At 45.3% G+C, this 20,063-nt stretch overlaps 1 protein-coding gene across 2 annotated transcripts in view; it reads right to left on the bottom strand.

Moving 5' to 3' along the window:
- Positions 1-274: 274 nt before the first annotated feature.
- MSRB3 (methionine sulfoxide reductase B3) overlaps positions 275-20,063 on the bottom strand; it is a 171,455-nt gene continuing 151,666 nt past the window's right edge. For both annotated transcript variants that reach the window (XM_053555595.1, XM_053555596.1), the window contains exons 6-7: positions 10,635-10,732; positions 275-3,185 (exon numbers count right to left, since the gene is read on the bottom strand). In XM_053555595.1, the coding sequence (XP_053411570.1) occupies positions 3,015-3,185; positions 10,635-10,732 (269 nt within the window). In that variant the 3' untranslated portion in view covers positions 275-3,014. The remainder of the gene's footprint in view (positions 3,186-10,634; positions 10,733-20,063) is intronic.

Here is a 20,063-nt window from a genome sequence, read left to right on the forward strand (position 1 = left end):
ATGGTGAAACTCTCCCAAACCCATGGTTTAGGCACAAAACACACAAGCCGCTGAAGGCTCTGCTGAGGTCAGATGAAGGTTGACCCTTTCCTCCCATTTCTCAGGTCCCTGAAGGCCTTTTCTTGGCTGGAGCCTGGAGAGCTGGGCTCGACCCTACTGGGAAGGCCCAACTTCCACAGGCGACATGGGCTGAAAGGATTCGATCACACACCACCAACTCCTGTCTGCCAAACTCCTGTCGACTTTGTGACAAACATGAGAAGAAAATGTTTTTATAAAGACATTTTATTGTATAATTTCTGTATACAACAGACATAGGAAAAGGATTTTTAATGAAAATTTCACGTCATTTTTCAAAAGTTTTGAACTGTCTGGAGAAAAATTATTACAAAAAGCTGTCTAAGGCAAAAATATTTGACCTTCAAAACAAAAGGTAATCCCCCTTCTTCATTTTCATATTTAAAACAAGACATTTTAAACATAATGAACCTGGAGAGGTTTTCAAATTGCTACATCGTCTGTTTAGGAATTTAAATGTATCTAAGAAGTGAAGAGGTTAAAGCCATAGAAATGTTCTCTGACAGGGCAGAGAAGGGGGTGCCTCGGCCGCACTGGGACAGTCCTGCGTGTCCCAGAGAGGGCACCTCGTGCACTTCCGCTGCTAAGCAGCGACTTCCACAGATCACACACACCTCGCCATGTTGACCCAGCTCACTGAACTCCATATCCTGCAAAAATAAATCTCGTGCTCGACGGCAGGCATTATTGCTCACTGACATTTTAGTAATATATTTCTTTAACATAAGACAGAAATGCACGGAAATTTGATACCACTTAAGCCCAAAAGCAATCCAGAATTAAACCACATGCATGTACCCCATTTTTTTTTTCCAACGGATGTTGCATTTTTCTTAAAGTTGATGCTAGAAAACGTGGCAGAAGAAAACCTCGCTTTTCTTGGAACAAAGACTAAGGGTTAGAAAAGATCTATACAAAGGCCTTTTGTGGGAAGTTGAGTCCTACAAAAAATGAAGGAACAAGGACAATCCATTCTCAAGGGGAAGATGTCTCTCGTTTTGGTTTTTCACGTCTGCTCCAATGCAGCAGCTTGTACGCCCAGGCCCCTGGGCAGGCGATGGGTCAGCCCGTGGTGGAGCAGCGCTGTGCCTGAGGCCGGGGCTCAGGCTGCCAGGGCTGCAGGCCAGGTAAGACTCCCAGGGCTGTCTGGTGCTAACGCCTGCCTGGTCTCAAACTTACACATCATTTCTGGAGAGTAGTGAAGCCTGTGATTCCAGAGCGACCCCAGGGCCTGGGGTGAGACATCTTGGAGCTGAGGGTGCAGGAGGACATTCAGGTGACAAGCTGTACGGAGTCCCAGCCTTCCCCAGAGGCGCGGTGGAGAGGGGGAGGAACGCAGACACAGACACATGACTTTTCATCCCAGTTCTCATTTCTCTAGAATTACTGAGTGTCCCTCCCTCTATCGTACTTTTGTCTTGAAGTTTAGAAGGAGAGATGCCAGTCTTCAAGAGCTTTCAAAGATTTACAAAAATAACATTTTTTTAAAAAGTACATTTCATGATTAGCATTCAGAGCTTCGGACACAGAGCACACAGGTCACACACCCCTGACACCAGCCGTGACTGTTGCACCTCTGTCACCGCAGCCCCTGAGAGGACCTGCCCGGCACGGTGGCACCCACCCCGCCGTAACAAACGAGGTGAAGCCACTGAGCAGGGCCTCCCAAACAGCCGCCCCGGTGCCACCAACACTTCCCGCTCTGGTTGACTGTCCACATAGCTCAGCCAGCCTCCCGCTCCTTCCCATCTCCAGCCCTGGGCTCCGGCCCCTGCGGCAGTTGCGGAGCCAGACCAGTTTGATTTCCCCAAACTGACCTTGATTGTACAGTGACATAGCAACTTCACCCTGAGAATGTTGGTACATTTTCCAAAGATCCCAAGTCCCAGTTGTATGTGAAGAGATAGGCACGAAGAAGCTGGGCGGCTGCCCCCGGTCACACCGCAGACAAGGGTGAGTGCAGAGCTGGGGCTTCTGGCTGTTTCCCTTTTAACCCCCACATCTCCCAGCAGTCGCGACCAAGGCTCTGTCTGCTGCTCACAGCGTTCCACCAGCTCTTCCACCCAGCAGGACTGTCCTGGGCCAGGCTTCACCCTTGGCCTGCCTGCTCTCATCCCTGCAGCCCCGATGAAGCCTGGGCTCCCCGATGTTTTACTTTACACAGTGGGTCTGGCCCAGGGCCTCCCGGCTGCAGTGGCCATAGGTGTGGAGAGGGGACTTCCCAGCAGGTGAACTCTGGACAAAACGGAGCTCAAGGTCTTACGCTTGTCTTACATCCCAATGTTCTCAATGGAAAGTAAAGTAAAGGGCTGCAGGTGAGGTAATGTTTACTTCTCTGCCACAACACTCAGCGTTCCCCTCAGATCTGGCAACAATTTAACATAAGGAAAGGCTTTAGACCTTCACACCCTTTTAGTGAGCTCAAACTTTCCACAAGCGGAGAGGCCTTGCGAGACAAGCCCATGCTCGGCCGAGGTGGGTCTGTCCCAGGCCCAAGGCCACGCATCCGGCCATACCTGCACCCTGCACCCTGCACTTCCCAGACCCGGCCTCCACGCTGCCTAGGAGATCTCTGAAATCCCATTTGACGTCCCAGAACCCACTGCCTCTCAGTCAAGGTGGGGATGCAAAAGCACTGTGTGTGCAAAGAGAATAATGCCAGGCTGTGCAAGTGGCCTGGGAAGAGTCTCCCCACGCCGGCTCTCTCGCTGAAGCTGTGAATAGTTCCTGATCTAGTCAACAGCAGAACGAGGGCCAAGGCCTTTGTTTAAGCAGAAGAAGAATATGCATAGCACAAGATGCCCTTATAGTTCCTGAAAAAATACATCTATAGAGATAAACAACTCTCATCTCTTTACTAAGTGCAGAGATAAACAGCTCTGATCTCTTTACTAAGCTGCACGTTAAGCGTGCTCTGGCTGCATCACCCCGTCACTCTACAGCTCTGCTCTGTCCACCTGGGCAGCTGGGCTGCCGCCCCCACTGCCTCCCTCGGCACCTCGGTGGCCATTTGCGGGCGTGAAAGACAGGGATGCCGAATTGATGCAGTATCTTTTGCCGGTTGGACGAGGCCCGTCGTCGAAGATGTGCCCGAGGTGAGCTCCACACTGTAAGAGAAGAATGCAGGGTGAGGGGCGTGGGCAGGGCAGGCTTGGGGCGCCCGTGGGCGCAGTGTTGGTGGACGGCCAGCCATGGGACAGTTCCCAATCTGCCTGTCGACAGCTGCAAATGTGGGTCTGGCAGGCTTTGCACCACAGGCTGAGAATAAAAAGCACTAGAATTATGCATATCAGAAATCATTTAGGAACCGCTGTGTTTTTTGATCTGTGAAGTCTCTCAGCCAGTTGAAAAATGACTGCAGTAATTTTATGAATCTAGCTGACCCTGGGTCTCCCCTGGTGGGAAACTGGCAGAATGAAATGTCTCCCCAGCATGGCTTTTGGCTTTGGATGGGTGGGTTTGAGATATGCAGCAGTCCACTGCAAAAGACACTATTTAACTGGCCATGACGGAGGTGAGGTTTGCTTTCATGGACAGTAAAACTTAACATCAGACCAGCCTGGGTGTTCTCAGAACCCAGCAAGGCAACGGCAAGGCTCAATACATTACGTCAGGGTCTCCAGGGCTGCGAGTGTAGTGGGGAAACATGGCCAGCCACACCCGTGTTTCCCTGGCTTCCAATCGCTGGAGTGTGGTGGCGGCTTCTTTACCCAAATGAACTGAAAAATGTGGGGAAGGAGTGAGCCGTGCAACCAAAATCGGTGCTACTCACTACTGAGAACTTGGAAGAAGGCCTAGGATTCAGATAGAGGCAGAAAGTGGGATGGTTAGTCAGGACAGAGTTAAGCGAAATTGAGCCCAGAGCAAGTCTCCAGGAAGTTCTGAGTGAGCCTGACACTGACCACTGTGGTCCAGAAAGTGACGGCAAGGCCATGGTGACATATCTCCCAGCCTTTCTCAGCAGAGTACAAAGACACCATTCATCATGTACCAAAGAAACCAAAGCCTGGGGTCCTGTCTGTTTGTTTAACAGGTATTCTGGAGTGCCTGCTACATGCCAGGCACTGTCCTGCACTCTAGAGGTGCAGGCACCATCCTGACCTCCAGGGTTTACATTCTGGTGGGAGAGACAAACAAGAAATAAGCAAAGTACAAAACACAGTGTGTAGGAATGGGGAGGAAGGGATGACCAGGTGGCAGGGTTGGGTCGACACCGTAGACAGGGCCGACAGGACAGGCCTGCCCCGGGCGACTCCGGAGTAAGGGCCTGGAGGAAGTGAATTCTAGGAAGAGCCTTTCAAGAAAGAGTCAAGATTTAGAAAAGGCATGCACACACACACACAGATGATTAGTAAATCTCACCGAGCTGCTCCCGGGAGCAAACACTGACAGCCTGCAGGGACAGGGAGGGTGAACCACAGGGACAGCAGCAGGGATGGGGGCTCCAAATGGAGACGCGGGCGCTCATTACACTGGAAAGAGCTAGAATCTTAGTTTCCCTGGTGCACGTGTAACTTAGGTCTCAGGGGTTATTAGCGAGAGGGCGGTACAAACGCTACCTCCATGGCACTGTGGCTGACGTGCACCGCATGTCTCTGCCACACACCGTGTCAGCTGGTTAAAGAGCTGAAAGTGAGCCGTAAACTGATTTGATCTGTTTCCTGGAAAATATGAAACAGGCCTAAAAAACAAACCTTGTATTATTTTACCACATTCTGTGCAGGTTTAAGGTGATGTCAAGGCTGGCAGGTCAGACTGTTTCTCCTTTCCACAAACAACTGAGGTCGAATTTTCAGGCACCAGTAGCTAAGATGTATAGGAAATGGTATATGCTTGCCCAGGGGACACAGGAAAACACCCATTTCTGTGGCCAAAATAGGTATCAGCCACCAGGGCCTCGTGCTCTTGGTGACCAGGGCGCAGCCGTACAACCCCCACGTAGCTCTGTGATCACCTGGCATCCAAGAGGTGACATGTTCACATACATGAAAGCCTTAGAAGGATGTGTGTGTTTAAGGAACACAGCTATGTAATGATTGCCTTTATTAATCATCTCAGTGTACTTAGAAAACATTACTACTTATATTATTCCAAAAAGAAAGCATAGCAAGGATATGCTTGAAACCATTCAAGAGTAAGATATATCGTCTTCATTTCCCAAATCATATTTTAAAAATCCAGATTACAGCATCTGCTGAACTGAGTTGCTTTTCAATCTAGTTTCATCTGCTAATCTGGATCTAGTCTGCTGGTTAAAAAAAAAAGGAAAAACACTAACTCTAGATGTGGTATCCCAAATCCAAGGCAAAAGAAAAAGAGAGGTGAGGAGGAGAAATTGTATAGTTAGGAAATGGCAAGAAAAATCATTTGCAAACAGGGCGTCGCCTGTGGCTCAAAGGGGTAGGGCGCCAGCCCCATATGTGGGAGGCGGCAGGTTCAAACCCAGCCCCGGCCAAAAACTGCAAAAAAAAAAAAAAAATCATTTGCAAACAAATGTATGAGTTGGGGACGAAGTTAGGGACACTCTGTGCATGTGCCTCTGTTATGCTTGCCACAAGGTGTTCTGGAAGAGTCACACCAGCTTACGTTACTGAGGAAGGAGAATAATTTTTTCAGATCCTAGAGGGTACTGTTTGTATCTGTGGCACCGTACACATGAGCACTCCGTGGGCTGCAGAGCTGTGAGGCCATGTGTGAGGGAAGCTTGATCACATGGCACTGGGCGCACCACTCCCAGATGGACCTTGCCTTCCGGAAAAGACTATGACCCAGTTTCTTTTAGAAGTCCACAGCCCTGAAGGCTCCTCCCTGTGGGATGCACATGGAGCCCATTCTCCCCGCTCCTAGCCCTGGCCCAGAGGATGATGAATGGAAGCTGTCATGAGTTGTTTCTGTAGCCACCCGCCGCTCGGCCCCCGCCTGGCCACCTGGCTCCTGGGCTCTCTCAGCACACCTGGTTGTAACTGGAACAAACTGGCTGCTTGGTGAAGAAATCTCCAAAACCTGCTGTTAATGATTTATTTTAGCCTAGAATCTTCCGTGTACATTTTGAAAGTTGCTTTTAATGGTTGTGTATTTCTTTATTTTACAGGTAAATATGACTTATATCTGAATAGTCTAGCCCTCATTCTAAAAATAATCAGATAACTGTTCAAAAGAAAAAATTTTAATTTCCACAGGAATCCTGCATCAGCTGAGCCTGCCACTCAGAAAAATTGGCAACTAAAGGGGCCTGCAGAGAACCAAGGGGAAGGGCCACTTAAGAGAAGCAAGTGAGCATCAAATTTGATGCAATTCCTTAAAATCTGACTGTAATTCTTGATCACGTGCCTAAGAAACACAAGCAGGACACTAGCACTGTCCTCGAAGGGCGTCTCCCAGCTGTCTCTGGGGCGTCTGGCCTTGATTATTGCCACTTTCTCTTCTGTTTAATCTGGGACCTGAAGCACTTTCAAAGCAGGGCTTTTATACTTGGGCATGGGAAAGAGTTTTCAGAGGGAAAGCAATCTACTGTGCCAGGAGTATTCTGTTCTCTCCCACTGTTATTGGAGACACTTGTGCATCCGTGAGGGCTTTTTCCCTCTGCATTTGTGATATTCATCTTTTGCCAAGGAAATGATTGTGAAGTCACCAGTTCAGCACTGTGATTTTACTAATTGATCAAGAAAAAGGGGAGATGAGCTCTGCATCTGAAATCCTACGGTAACACCTGGGTATCTTTAATCAGCAGCAACATATGAGTGGTCATCTGCAGAAGATTAATAAGGTTTGGGATTTTACCAAAAACTACTTAACTTTTGGAAAATACTTTGTATTGGTGCACATTTGCCTTTCTATTGATTTGCCTGACTTAGAACAAATCAATGATTTAAAACAAGGCATTCTACCACAGACTACCACCCCGTCACAGACTGAACACAACCTGGGGAAACTCAAGGATCGGTGGCTTCCTTAAAGCTCAGTACAAAAAGTTAAGTGATTTATTAGTCTCCCATTTGCTCCAGATGTATAATTTTGATCTGAAGAAGGAAGAAATCCCCAAGCATTTCCAGGAGGAACTTACTTTGCTGCACTGCAGCGAAACTATACAAATCTTACCTCTTTGCACTGAATGTAAACTCTTGACCAAGCACTGCTTAAAAGGTGGGGGTTGGAGGATTAGGGAGAAACTATCAAACAATTATTCACAGTAGTCAGTGAAACTGGAATGGAAGCGGCGTATTTTATCACTAGCTGAAAATAGGAATTAAATAAAATTAAGGAAAATTATTTGTAACCAAAAATGATCAGGAAATGGCTGCATCCTGGCGGAAGATACAGGTGCCACCAGAGCAGGCAGAATTAAGATAAAGATCCTCGTTGGAAGAGATAACTGGAGTGTCGCTCTTCAATTCAGGGAGTAGGATAGCAAAAGAAAACAAATACAACTGCAACAAAAATCAGAATGCAACAGAATAATCTACTTCCTTGGTCAGCAGCAATCACAGTGAAGTGAGCACTCCTCTCTCCCAACTTTCTGTGTACTGTTAACTCAAAGATCAGGCAGCATGCTGGGTTTTTAACACAATTCTTGTAGAAGGACCTGAGTGCAAAACTTCCAGGAAAAGAGGTGATATTGCTGAACCAATCTCAACTCACTCAATGAAATTTTACTAAAAAGTAAAGAAGTTGCTGGGCATACGGAGAAACTATAGTCAATGTGCTGTGAAGAGGTGGTAGGTTACTGCTCCCAATGTGTCTACAATTACAACCCAAATTTCAGGCCTAATTCTCTACATGCCTTGTGCTATCCCCACTATAATTTAAAAAAAACATAAAAGGATCTTAAGCACTAAAGCAAGAATTAGGGACCAACAGACCAATAAAATATAGCCATACTGTCCAGCAAGCAGGTTGAGACCAGTGGTGTCACTGGCGGAAGCTCCGTTTATTTGTATAAGTTGGCAGTAAAAGAGCCTTCATGTTTACCACAAGGAAAGATGAACCCTGCGTGATATATCCAACTGAGAATGTCTATGACAGATTAAAAGCATCGCGTGGATTCTTCATAACACAAACCACATCGATGCAATTCAGTCCAGAAAAAATGTAAGGCATGTGAGTTCAGAATACAGTAAGAATTTTGGAAAGAGGAAGAGCAAACCAGCGAAGTTTCCCATACCATCTCACCATCAGAAAGGGGGGGAAATCCCTAAAAAGGTAGGAGAAGTTGTGAGGAAAAGAAACTACATGTACTGAAAAACAACAAGGTAAAAGAAGAGAAACTGCCGGTGCGAAGCAGCACTGAGGATGAGGACCCAGGAGGTAAAACCAGAGCTGCTCCAGGAGGGGAACCACCAAATGTGGCATGTTTTTCAAGTCAAGGTAAAAAAGATGCATGAGAAAAGCAAAGGGAAAGAACTGAAAAGAGTTGTAGAACAAAAGGAAAATAAACATGGAATACGAGACACAGAAAGGAAAGACCCCCAGTGCCTGTGAACTCAGTGAGTTCGCGGGCATAGATGCCCCCGCCACCCACGCCACCCGCCACCCCACACCCCCCATTCCATCCCCCACACCACCCCCATTACATCCCCCCAGACCCCCCATTCCATCCCCCACACCACCCCCATTACATCCCCCCAGACCCCCCATTCCATCCCCCACACCACCCCCATTACATCCCCCCAGACCCCCCATTCCATCCCCCACACCACCCCCATTACATCCCCCCAGACCCCCCATTCCATCCCCCACACCACCCCCATTACATCCCCCCAGACCCCCCATTCCATCCCCCCACCCCCCATTCCATCCCCCCCACACACACACCGTGAGGAAAACTGGCAAACATGCTGCTCTTCAGCCCCAGACCCCATCACCTCCCACATGGGACTTACTGTGCAAAGCAGGTATTTTTATGTGTGCCTTAGTGGAACAAATTCCTCTCCCTCTTCTCTTTGAATTTAAGACTTTTATTTAAGAAAGGACTAGGCACTTTCTAAATATGAGAACTGAAGGCTGTATAAAAAGAAGCCAAAAGGACGCGGGTCCGTGTGGGTTCTTCACACAACTGCTAGAAAGGACCCGAGAACGGCAGCAGTTGTCACCCGGGGCCTGCACGGGGCTGGGAGCTGCACTTGGTGTAGACCGCCTCTTTTAGAATGTTGCTTACTTCTGGAATTGTTCCTAGGTGCCATTTCCTTTTTATCCCCATGGTCATCTTCACTATGGCCTTTCCTTGATTACCACTGAAGTTATCTCTGTGGTGGCACCAAGAAAGGAGGAAACTTACTCCAACAATGAATTATGAGAATGTGGCAGGAGGCCACAGCGCCTCACTCAGCTGCCCCGGCCACCAACCCACCCTTTCCTCTGACACATGCAGCAGACAGGACCACAGGGTCCTCATGCCGTGCAGGGTCAATGAGCTTCGAGGCCTCAACACTCCACACTTCATTCATTTAAAGAAGATTAGTACACAGGACTGCCTCCACGGCATAGGTGCTGATTGTGGCTATGAGGAGTTCTACCTCCTCAACACAGGCTGGTTTTCTCCCTTAGAGATAGCATTAATTTGATTAGGGCAGAGCTCACAGAACTTATCAGAGAGTCCTTGGAAATGAGGACAGATCTATACCTTGGGAGAAGCAGGCATGGAAGGAGCTTGTCTCACGTTCCCAGTGTACCCTCACGCAGCCAACCATGGACTCACCGCCTGCACCCCCTCTCCAACCATCCTCCACACGCACCCCAAGAAAAGCCGTCTATAGGGCCTCCACTGACTGACCGTCACTGCCCGGGGAGGCACTAAGACCGAACGGGGTGCGAAGAACCACAGGAAGAGGATCATCAAACAGCAGGTTACAGAAGGTCCATGATGAAATCTCTGTATACTCCAAGAGTAGCCCACTCCCCACTACACCAAGTCACCTGTAGGTGACTTTCTCCTACCACTGATTTTGTTTCATGGTGTGAAACCCAGAAACTGACATTTCACTAGGCTTGATAAACACCGAAGATAAGTATCTTTTGGATTTTATATACAGGGTGTGGCAAAAAGTATATGCACATGTCAAGAGATGCTATCTATGTATTACCTTTCAAAGCTGAACTGAACATGCCAACAATGTGTAGTGTGACGTTTCTCCAAAGAAGGGGTTCATCAAGTGAGTGCTGACGTCACCCTGCGACAGGCAGGACGGTCACAGAGAATGGTAGAAGTGCCGCTGTGGCTCCGAGAGCACCAGCCCACTTTGAAGTGGTTTCTGAAACCCCTGAGCAGTGTGGGAGGACAGCAAGGAAGGCGTGGAGGGAGCCTCAAGGGATGTGGGGTACGTGGAGAATGTGGGTGCTGATGGCAGCCACTGTGAGCACCTTTTATAACTGCAGGAGTCAAAGTGACTTGTATTCATCTTTTGTTGTCAGTATAGTCTGAGCATTATGATTCCTTTCTTAAAATATGCGCACATGTGTTTGGCCCCTTGTCTGCCCGTCCTGCGGCCACTGTGCCCTAGTTGCTGCCTTCAGCATGGCCAGGCATCCTGAGAGCTCGTGCAGCACAGCGGCTGACTGACCTGGGAGCAGCTGGTCTCCACCCGGTGCATGCCATGGGAGAAGTCATCCGTGCACACGATGGCCTCCGAACTCACCACGTCGTAGAAAGAAGGCCAACCTGGGGCAGAGCAGAGACATGGGGTTAGAACGTGATTTTAGAGAAGCACTAAGCAAATAATGAAAATCCTTAGTTTATGCTCAACTTTTCAACCTGAAAAGAAGTCAAAAGCTGAAGAACAACGCATTTTGCAAGAGCACGATTATCTGTAAGACCAGCCCTTTCCTCACATTCAGAGCACACTTGCGTTGGGGTTCGGTGTCTCGTGAGATATTCTTAGACCCACCCAATGGTTTTCTAGGGGGACCCGAGTGCAGAAGGCTCCCCTCAGTGTTTTTCTCTTGTCTTCAGGGTCACTGGGCACGGCCTGACCACTGTGAATCTTCCACCGGGACCTGTCTGCTACCTGGTCAACTGGTCTGGCTGTGACTTCTCAGCTGCTCTGTGTCTGCTTTAGAAAGCAGGCCTTTTCAGGACTTAGTTTGGGTGTTTATAAGTGAAAACACCCAAACTTCCTGTTGTTTCCACCCTAATCTAACACCCTGGGATGGACGCCTGCAGTGCCCACATCCAGCTCTGTGGTCAGGAGGCTCCAGCGTCGCAGGAGAAATCGCACAGCACCACTCCTCAGGCATCCCTACATAGCCCCTTCTCTCAAATAGCATCTTGTTCCAATTTTCATTTATTCTAATGATTTTTAAAATATACTTATGCCTTCAGAAACTCAAGTGTTAAGTGGGCCATAATATTGTACAAATGTTTTGGGTGCACAGTTTGGTTTTATGTTCAGTACTTATGGGCAGGTTTTTACATTTCTTAAAAACATGTCTGGAGTTACTGAACTGAGGCCTGCACCCTCAAAATGAGGCGAGAGGGGCGATGTTGCTGAATTGCCAGTGTAATCTGGTTTTTCATTTTTCACAAGCCAACTTCATTCCTATGGAAAGGAGGCAGCCCTTTAAGTACATGGTGCTTGGTGTTAACACACCTACCCAATGAAAACAGAATGCAGACTTCAACAATACCATTTCCAGCTTCAAACAAAACAAACTAGCTCAGGCCAAGTTTTTGTAAGACACTCCCCCAAGCTCCCCATCCTCCACCACACAAGACTATGGCTTTCATCATCAGCACGAGGTTTAACACCCAGAGTTCAAACCCTTTCTAGGTCCTTGATTTGAGCTCAAATCACCAGGAAAACTATAACTGTCCAAACTGTGACATCTCACAGAAAATCACCATGCTGAGTAGCATTTTTAAGAAAACTCATCTCAGGCTAGTTCTAAACGCTGAAGAGAACTTGACTATATTCTAGGCTAAATATTTGGTTTACAGCAATTGCTTGCCATGCTCTTCCTTGTTCAACAACACAAGCACCAACTGCTACCAAAGCCAGTTTGATGGTGATATTTGAGGACCCTGGGAAATAAAGTCATTTATCTATAAGAGGAAATAAAACATTCTGTATTTTCCTTTTTGATCTCCCATGGTGTGCTCTTCCGGTTGCAGTTTGAGGCAGCTAATATTACGGGGGGACACACTTGATTCAACAGGAAACCAATAAAGAGATCTAGTAGTTTTGTTATTTTAAATTTACCGTAAAGCTACCTTACCCCAGCACACACACATTTTCCTATTTACAGAATTCAAACTAGGTATAGAGAAACAGACACACACGTATTTCCTCTCCATGCTTTGCTGCATTTCATATTCACTTACCTTGTTCTAAGTGACACGTGGATTTATAATTTATTTCCTTTTTTTCTGTGGTTTTTTTTTTTTTTTGGCCGGGGCTGGGTTTGAACCCACCACCTCTGGCATATGGGACCGGTGCCCCACTCCTTGAGCCACAGGCGCCGCCCTATAATTTATTTCCTTACTTCCTCCCTTACGAGGTGCCAGACACCTTGAAAGTCTAAAACCTCGGTGATCCGAGTCTTCTCACTGCCCACTGTGGTGTCCACAGCACAGAGGCACAACTCAAATGTTTATTAAACTGACTTCTAGTTAACCTCAACCAAGCAAGTGGGCTGAAAAATTACAGAACATCACAGAGTCCCACAAGAAAGAGGAAGAACATAATCACTGCCTTTCCCACAGACTAGATGAGGAAATACCAGAGCTAGTTTCTTCCCGCTGCATCTGACGTGGCTCAGTCACTGCCTTTAAGCCTCTCTTGTCAGTGATTCTCAACCAGTATGAGGATCTTAGGGGTGTGAACAATTTTAAAGACCTTTAATTATTTTCAAAAGACATTCAAAGCCAACTACATTCTTTTTATTACTCTTTTTTTGGATCAATATAACTTAAGTGTGCCACCAAAGATAAACTACAGGTTCAAAGTGTGCTATGAGGGAAAAAAAGGTCAGAAAACACTGATGTAGGTGCAGAAACGTGAAGTTCATTTAGAGCTCATTCTGCAAGGTTCATCTAGAGCTCAACCTGCAAGAGGACAGGTTGCTTGCCAAGGGTGCACGGGCTGGGAGCAGCAGAGCTCGGTTAGAATCTGGGTATTCTGACTTTGGTTTATGTTCCACTTTCCTTCTCAGTGAGAGGCTAAAAGAGCTTTCATATGAACACTTTACAGAAGGGAGATCACAGGTTTTAAGAGATAAGTTGACAGTCCCATCTTGATTGGCTAACAGTTTCAAAACTGCACTTGAGGCCTCTGGGAGGAAGTAGGGAATTCATGTGACATAAACAACACGGATTCTTGCACCTGGCAATGACCAAGCTGCTCAAAAGGAAAGTCCAAGCATGTTGATAAAAATGATGTAACTTAGTTTGAGACATAATTTTTTATTCATTTACTTAAAACAGCCACAAGGTATAGAAATTTACCCTTAGAAAATGACACTGAGACAAAAAAGATGGCGGCCGAGTAACAGCTTCCCTGCAACTGGGAACAGTGAGTCTGGGGAGACAAGACTCCAGGCATCTCTGGCCGGTGGGATCTGCCTATAATCATCCCTCTGAGGATACACAGGGAGCCAGCAAGGGACTTCTGGACCCCAAGAGGAGGACAAAAACAGTGGAAAACTGGCAAGTGGTTGCGTGTGTTTGATCGACCTAATCATGCCGGCAACCGTAAGTACAAGTAGCAGTGAGACTGCAAACCAGAAAGGCCTTACCTGTGAACTGTTTCGGTTTTCTTGGACTTGGCACTCAGTTGAGCTGCCTTGGGGAGAGCTTGAGCAGGAGTGTGGAGAACTCTGGGCATTGTCTGGGGCCCCAGACTGAGCCACTGAGCTGGGTGCAGGACGCCATTGTGAAAGAACTGTCCCAGCAAGCTCCGCCCTCAGGGGCTCAGAGCAAGGATTGGGCGGGTCAAAGTAACCTACTGACTGAGCAGCCTAAAGGTGGGGACTGAGCTGCCTTACAGCCTTAATCCTTAGGGGCAGAGTGAGACGGTTTTGGCACACTGGAGCCTTGGGCTGGTGCCCTGGGTAGAGTGCCGTGATGTCATAGCTCATAGCAACCTCAAACTCCTGGGCTTGGCGCTGCCCAGATCTCCATAAGAGCTGTGCAGCGACCCCAACCCGCACCCACTGGGAGTCCACATTCCCTGACCAGGAACTGCGGGAGCCACGCAACCCTGCGTCCTCCCAGCTTCCACACTAGCCCGTTCATCTGGACAGGGACTCTAGTAGCTGCGTGCCCTTTGGAGCCCTCCCTGCCTCTGCGCAGAGCTCTTCTCCTGGCCAGAGACCGCTGGGGCCTTGGGCTCTCTGTGCCAAAGTCACTGGGCGCCTGGCACTCCCAGAACTGTGCGCACCACCCCCAGCCCTGTTGCTGGATCCGGGTGTGTCACAAACTGGAGCTGCTTCCACAACCAGAACTCCCTACCTAGAGAAGCCCCAGAGGAACTACACAGGGTCACTCCCTACAAAGATCCAGCAACAATAGAGTGATCCTGCTGGGGTCTAATCTTGGAGAGACACCTCCCCAACTCTGAGGATGGCCAGAGGCAACAGTGAAAAACAATCATGAGGCAAAATCAACAGAAAAACTCTGGCAATATGAATAATCAGAGTAGATCAAATCCCCCAAGGATCAATGGGGCAGAAACAGCACAAGACCCCATGCACAAACAAATAGCTGAGATGTCAGAAATTGAATTCAGGATCTGGATAGCAAATAAGATCGAATTAGAATTCCAAAAGTTATCTCAAGAATTCAACGGATTCAAAGACCAAATGACCAAAGATTTCGACACATTGAGACAAGAAGTTGCATCCCTCAAAGATCTGAGAAACATAGTAGAATCCCTCAGTAACAGAATGGAGCAAGCAGAAGAAAGGATTTCTGACATTGAAGACAAAGCTTTCAAACGCTCCCAAACCCTCAAAGAAGAAGAGAAATGGAGAGCAAAAACAGACCACTGTCTCAGAGAGCTCTCGGATAATTTGAAGAAAACTAATATTCGTCTTATAGGGATCCCTGAAAGTGACGAAGTGGCTTCACAAGGCACAGAGTCTCTTCTCCACAAGATTATGAAGGAGAACTTTCCAGACATGCCAAGAGATTCCAAAATTCAGATAGCAGACAGTTTCAGAACTCCAGCACGACTCAACCCCAATAAGACATCCCCCAGACACATCATAATCAATTTCACTAAAGTTAATATGAAGGAGAAAATTCGGAAAGTGGCTAGACGAAAGAAAACCATTGCCTACAAGGGGAAGAATATCAGAATAACAGCAGATCTCTCTGCTGAAACCTTTCAAGCTAGAAGAGGATGGTCATCAACTTTTAATCTCCTAAAACAAAATAACTTTCAACCCAGGATCCTGTACCCAGCTAAACTGAGCTTTATTTATGACGGAGAAATTAAATCCGTCAACGACATTCACATGTTGAAGAATTTGCCACAACTAAACCAGCTCTCCAGGACATTCTTAGACCTATCCTCCATAAAGACCAGCATATTCTCCGCCACAAAAGTAAACCCACCCAAAAAATTTTTGATCAAATTCCAACTTCCACAGTCACAAAAGGATTAACAATGTCCACTGGACTCTCGAAAGGCTTATCAATACTCTCAATTAATGTGAATGGTTTAAATTGTCCTCTAAAGAGGCACAGGTTGGTGGACTGGATACAAAAACTCAAGCCAGATATCTGCTGCATACAAGAATCGCATCTTACATTAAAAGACAGATACAGACTCAAGGTGAAGGGATGGTCATCTATATTCCAGGCAAATGGAAAGCAGAAAAAAGCAGGCATTGCAATCCTGTTTGCAGACGCAATAGGCTTTAAACCAACCAAAATAATTAAGGATAAGGATGGACACTTCATATTTGTTAAAGGTAATACTCAATATGATGAGATCTCAATTATTAATATTTATGCACCCAACCACAACGCACCTCAATTCATAAGAGAAACTCTAACAAACATGAGCAACTCGATTTCCTCCACTTCCATAGTAGTTGGAGATTTTAACACCCCTTTAGCAGTGCTGGATAGATCCTCCAAAAAGAAGTTAAGCAAAGAAATTTTAGATTTAAACTCAACCATTCAACATCTGGACGTAACAGACATCTACAGAACATTTCATCCCAAAAAACCTGAATACACATTCTTCTCATCAGCCCATAGAACATACTCCAAAATCGACCACATCCTAGGCCACAAATATAACCTCAGCAAATTTAAAAAAATAGAAATTTTTCCTTGATCTTCTCAGGCCATCATGGAATAAAAGTTGAACTCAATAACAATAGGAACCTGCATACCCATACAAAAACATGGAAGCTAAACATCCTTATGCTGAAGGATACATGGGTTATAGACGAGATTAAGAAGGAAATCACCATATTTTTGGAACAAAACAACAATCAAGACACGAATTACCAGAACCTCTGGGATACTGCAAAGGCAGTCCTAAGAGGGAAATTTATAGCACTGCAAGCCTTCCTCTAGAAAACGGAAAGAGAGGAAGTCAATAACTTAATGGGACATCTCAAGCAACTGGAGAAAGAAAAACACTTCAACCCCAAACACAGCAGAAGAAAAGAAACAACCAAAATCAGAGCAGAATTAAATGAAATTGAAAACGAAAGAATTATACAACAGATCAATAAATCCAAAAGCTGTTTTTTTGAAAAGATCAATAAAATAGATAAACCTTTGGCCAACCCAACCAGGAAAAAAAGAGTAAAATCTCTAATTTCATCAATCAGAAATGGTAATGATGAAATAACAACAGACCCCTCAGAAATTAAAAAAATCCTTAATGAATACTACAAGAAACTCCAGTCTCACAAATATGAAAATCTGAAAGAAATCAACCAATACCTGGAAGCACGCCACCTACCAAGACTTAGCCAGAACGAAGTGGAAATGTTGAACAGGCATATATCAAGTTCTGAAATAGCATTAACTATACAAAGTCTCCCTAAAAAGGAAAGCCCAGGACCAGATGGCTTTACTTCAGAATTCTACCAAACCTTTAAAGAAGAACTAGTACTTATACTACTAAACCTCTTACAAAATATAGAAAAAGAAGGAATATTACCCAACACATTCTATGAAGCAAACATCACCTTGATCCCCAAACCGGGGAAAGACCCAACAAGAAAAGAAAATTATAGACCAATATCTCTAATGAATATAGATGCTAAAATACTCAATAAGATCCTGACAAACAGAATCCAACAACATATCAAAAAAATTATACACCATGACCAAGTCAGATTTATCCCAGGGTCTCAAGGCTGGTTCAATATACGTAAATCTATAAATGTAATTCAACACATAAACAAACTTAAAAATAGAGACCATATGATTCTTTCAATTGATGCAGAAAAAGCTTTTGATAATATCCAGCATCCCTTCATGATCAGAGCACTTAAGAAAATTGGTATAGAAGGGACATTTCTTAAACTAATAGAGGCCATCTATAGCAAACCCACAGCCAATATCGTATTGAATGAAGCTAAATTGAAATAATTTCCACTTAGATCAGGAACCAGGCAAGGTTGCCCATTGTGTCCATTGCTCTTTAACATTGTAACGGAAGTTTTAGCCATTGCAATTAGGGAAGAAAAGGCGATCAAGGGTATCCACATAGGATCAGAAGAGATCAAACTTTCACTCTTCGCAGAAAATATGATCGTATATCTGGAAAACACTAGGGATTCTACTACAAAACTTTTAGAAGTGATCAAGGAATACAGCAATGTCTCAGGCTACAAAATCAACACCCATGAATCTGTAGCCTTTATATATACCAACAATAACCAAGCTGAACAAACAGTCATGGACTCTATTCCTTTCACAGTAGTGCCAAAGAAGATGAAATATTTGGGAGTATACCTAACAAAGGACATGAAAGATCTCTACAAAGAGAACTATGAAACTCTAAGAAAAGAAATAGCCAAAGATGTTAACAGATGGAAAAACATACCATGCTCATGGCTGGGAAGAATCAACATTGTTAAAATGTCCATACTACCCAAAGCAATATATAATTTTAATGCAATTCCTATTAAAGCTCCATTGTCATACTTTAAAGATCTTGAAAAAATAATACTTCGTTTTATATGGAATAAGAAAAAAACTCAAATAGCCAAAACATTACTGAGCAATAAAAACAAAGCAGGAGGAATCACGCTACCAGACCTGAGACTGTACTATAAATCGATAGTGATCAAAACGGCATGGTACTGGCACAAAAGCAGAGAAGTAGATGTCTGGAACAGAATAGAGAATCAAGAGATGGATCCAGCTACTTACCGTTATCTGATCTTTGACAAGCCAATTAAAAACATTCAGTGGGGAAAAGATTCCCTATTTAACAAATGGTGCTGGGTAAACTGGCTGGCAACCTGTAGAAGATTGAAACTGGACCTACACCTTTCACCATTAACTAAGATAGACTCTCACTGGACAAAAGATTTAAACTTAAGACCGAAACTATAAAAATACTTGAAGAAAGTGCAGGGAAAACTCTTGAAGGAATCAGCCTGGGTGAATATTTTATGAGGAGGACTCCACAGGCAATTGAAGCAGTATCAAAAATACACTACTGGGACCTGATCAAACTAAAAAGCTTCTGCACAGCCAAGAACATAGTAAGTAAAGCAAGCAGACAGCCCTCAGAATGGGAGAAAATATTTGCAGATTATACCTCCGATAAAGGTCTAATAACCAGAATCCACAGAGAACTCAAACATATTAACAAGAAAAGAACACGTGATCCCATCTCAGGGTGGGAAAGTGACTTGAAGAGAAACTTCTCTGAAGAAGACAGATGCACGATCTACAGACACATGAAAAAAAGCTCATCATCCTTAATCATCAGAGAAATGCAAATCAAAACTACTCTGAGATATCACCTAACCCCAGTAACAGTAGCCCACATAACAAAATCCCAAAACCAGAGATGTTGGCGTTGATGTGGAGGAAAGGGCACACTTCTACACTGCTGGTGGGAATGCACAATAATGCGTTCCTTCTGCAAGGATGTTTGGAGAACACTTAGAGACCTAGAAAATAGACCTGCCATTCGATCCTATAATTCCTTTAGTAGGTTTATACCCAGAAGACCAAAAGTCACAGTATAACAAAGACATCTGTACCAGAATGTTTATTGCAGCCCAATTCATAATTGCTAAGTCATAGAAGAAGCCCAAGTGCCCATCGACCCACAAATGGACTAGCAAACTGTGGTACATGTATACCATGGAATACTATGCAGCCTTAAAGAAAGATGGAGACTTTACCTCTTTCATGTTTACATGGATGGAGCTGGAATATATTCTTCTTAGCAAAGTATCTCAGGAATGGAAGAAAAAGTATCCAATGTACTCAGCCCTACTATGAAGCTAAATTATAGCTTTCACATGAAGGCTATAACCCAACTATAGCACAAGACTATGGGGAAAGGGCCAAGGAAGGGGAAGGGAGGGGGGAGGTTATGGTGGAGGGAGGGTAATGGGTGGGGCCACACCTACGGTGCATCTTAGAATGGGTACAGGCGATTACAATGTACACAGCTATGATTTAACAATAAAAAAAAACAAGAGGAAAAAAAGAAAAAAAAAGAAAATGACACTGAGAAAACTGGCAATTATATTTGGGGTTTCTTAATCCTAATTCTTTGTGATAATTGTCAACCTTGTCCACTAAAAATTTTAAAAGAGCAGAAGTGCTTTCCAATGAGCTGTTAACCCCTATCCCTACATATTTTGTCTACTCAAATGCCTTATTTACAGAACCTTCCAGGGAACATATGTAAGAGCAGAAGAGGGTGAGGTGGGGTGGGGTGGAGCGGAGGCCTCAGAGCAGCTCGATGTCTATCGGGCACAGCTGACACCCGGATACTTGGCTGTTTTCCACGGCATCACTTAAACGTCAAGAGGGACACTTAAAAAAATGAAAA

The sequence above is a fragment of the Nycticebus coucang genome, chromosome 12 (genome assembly GCF_027406575.1).
Source record: "Nycticebus coucang isolate mNycCou1 chromosome 12, mNycCou1.pri, whole genome shotgun sequence".
NCBI classification, from domain to species: domain Eukaryota; kingdom Metazoa; phylum Chordata; class Mammalia; order Primates; family Lorisidae; genus Nycticebus; species Nycticebus coucang.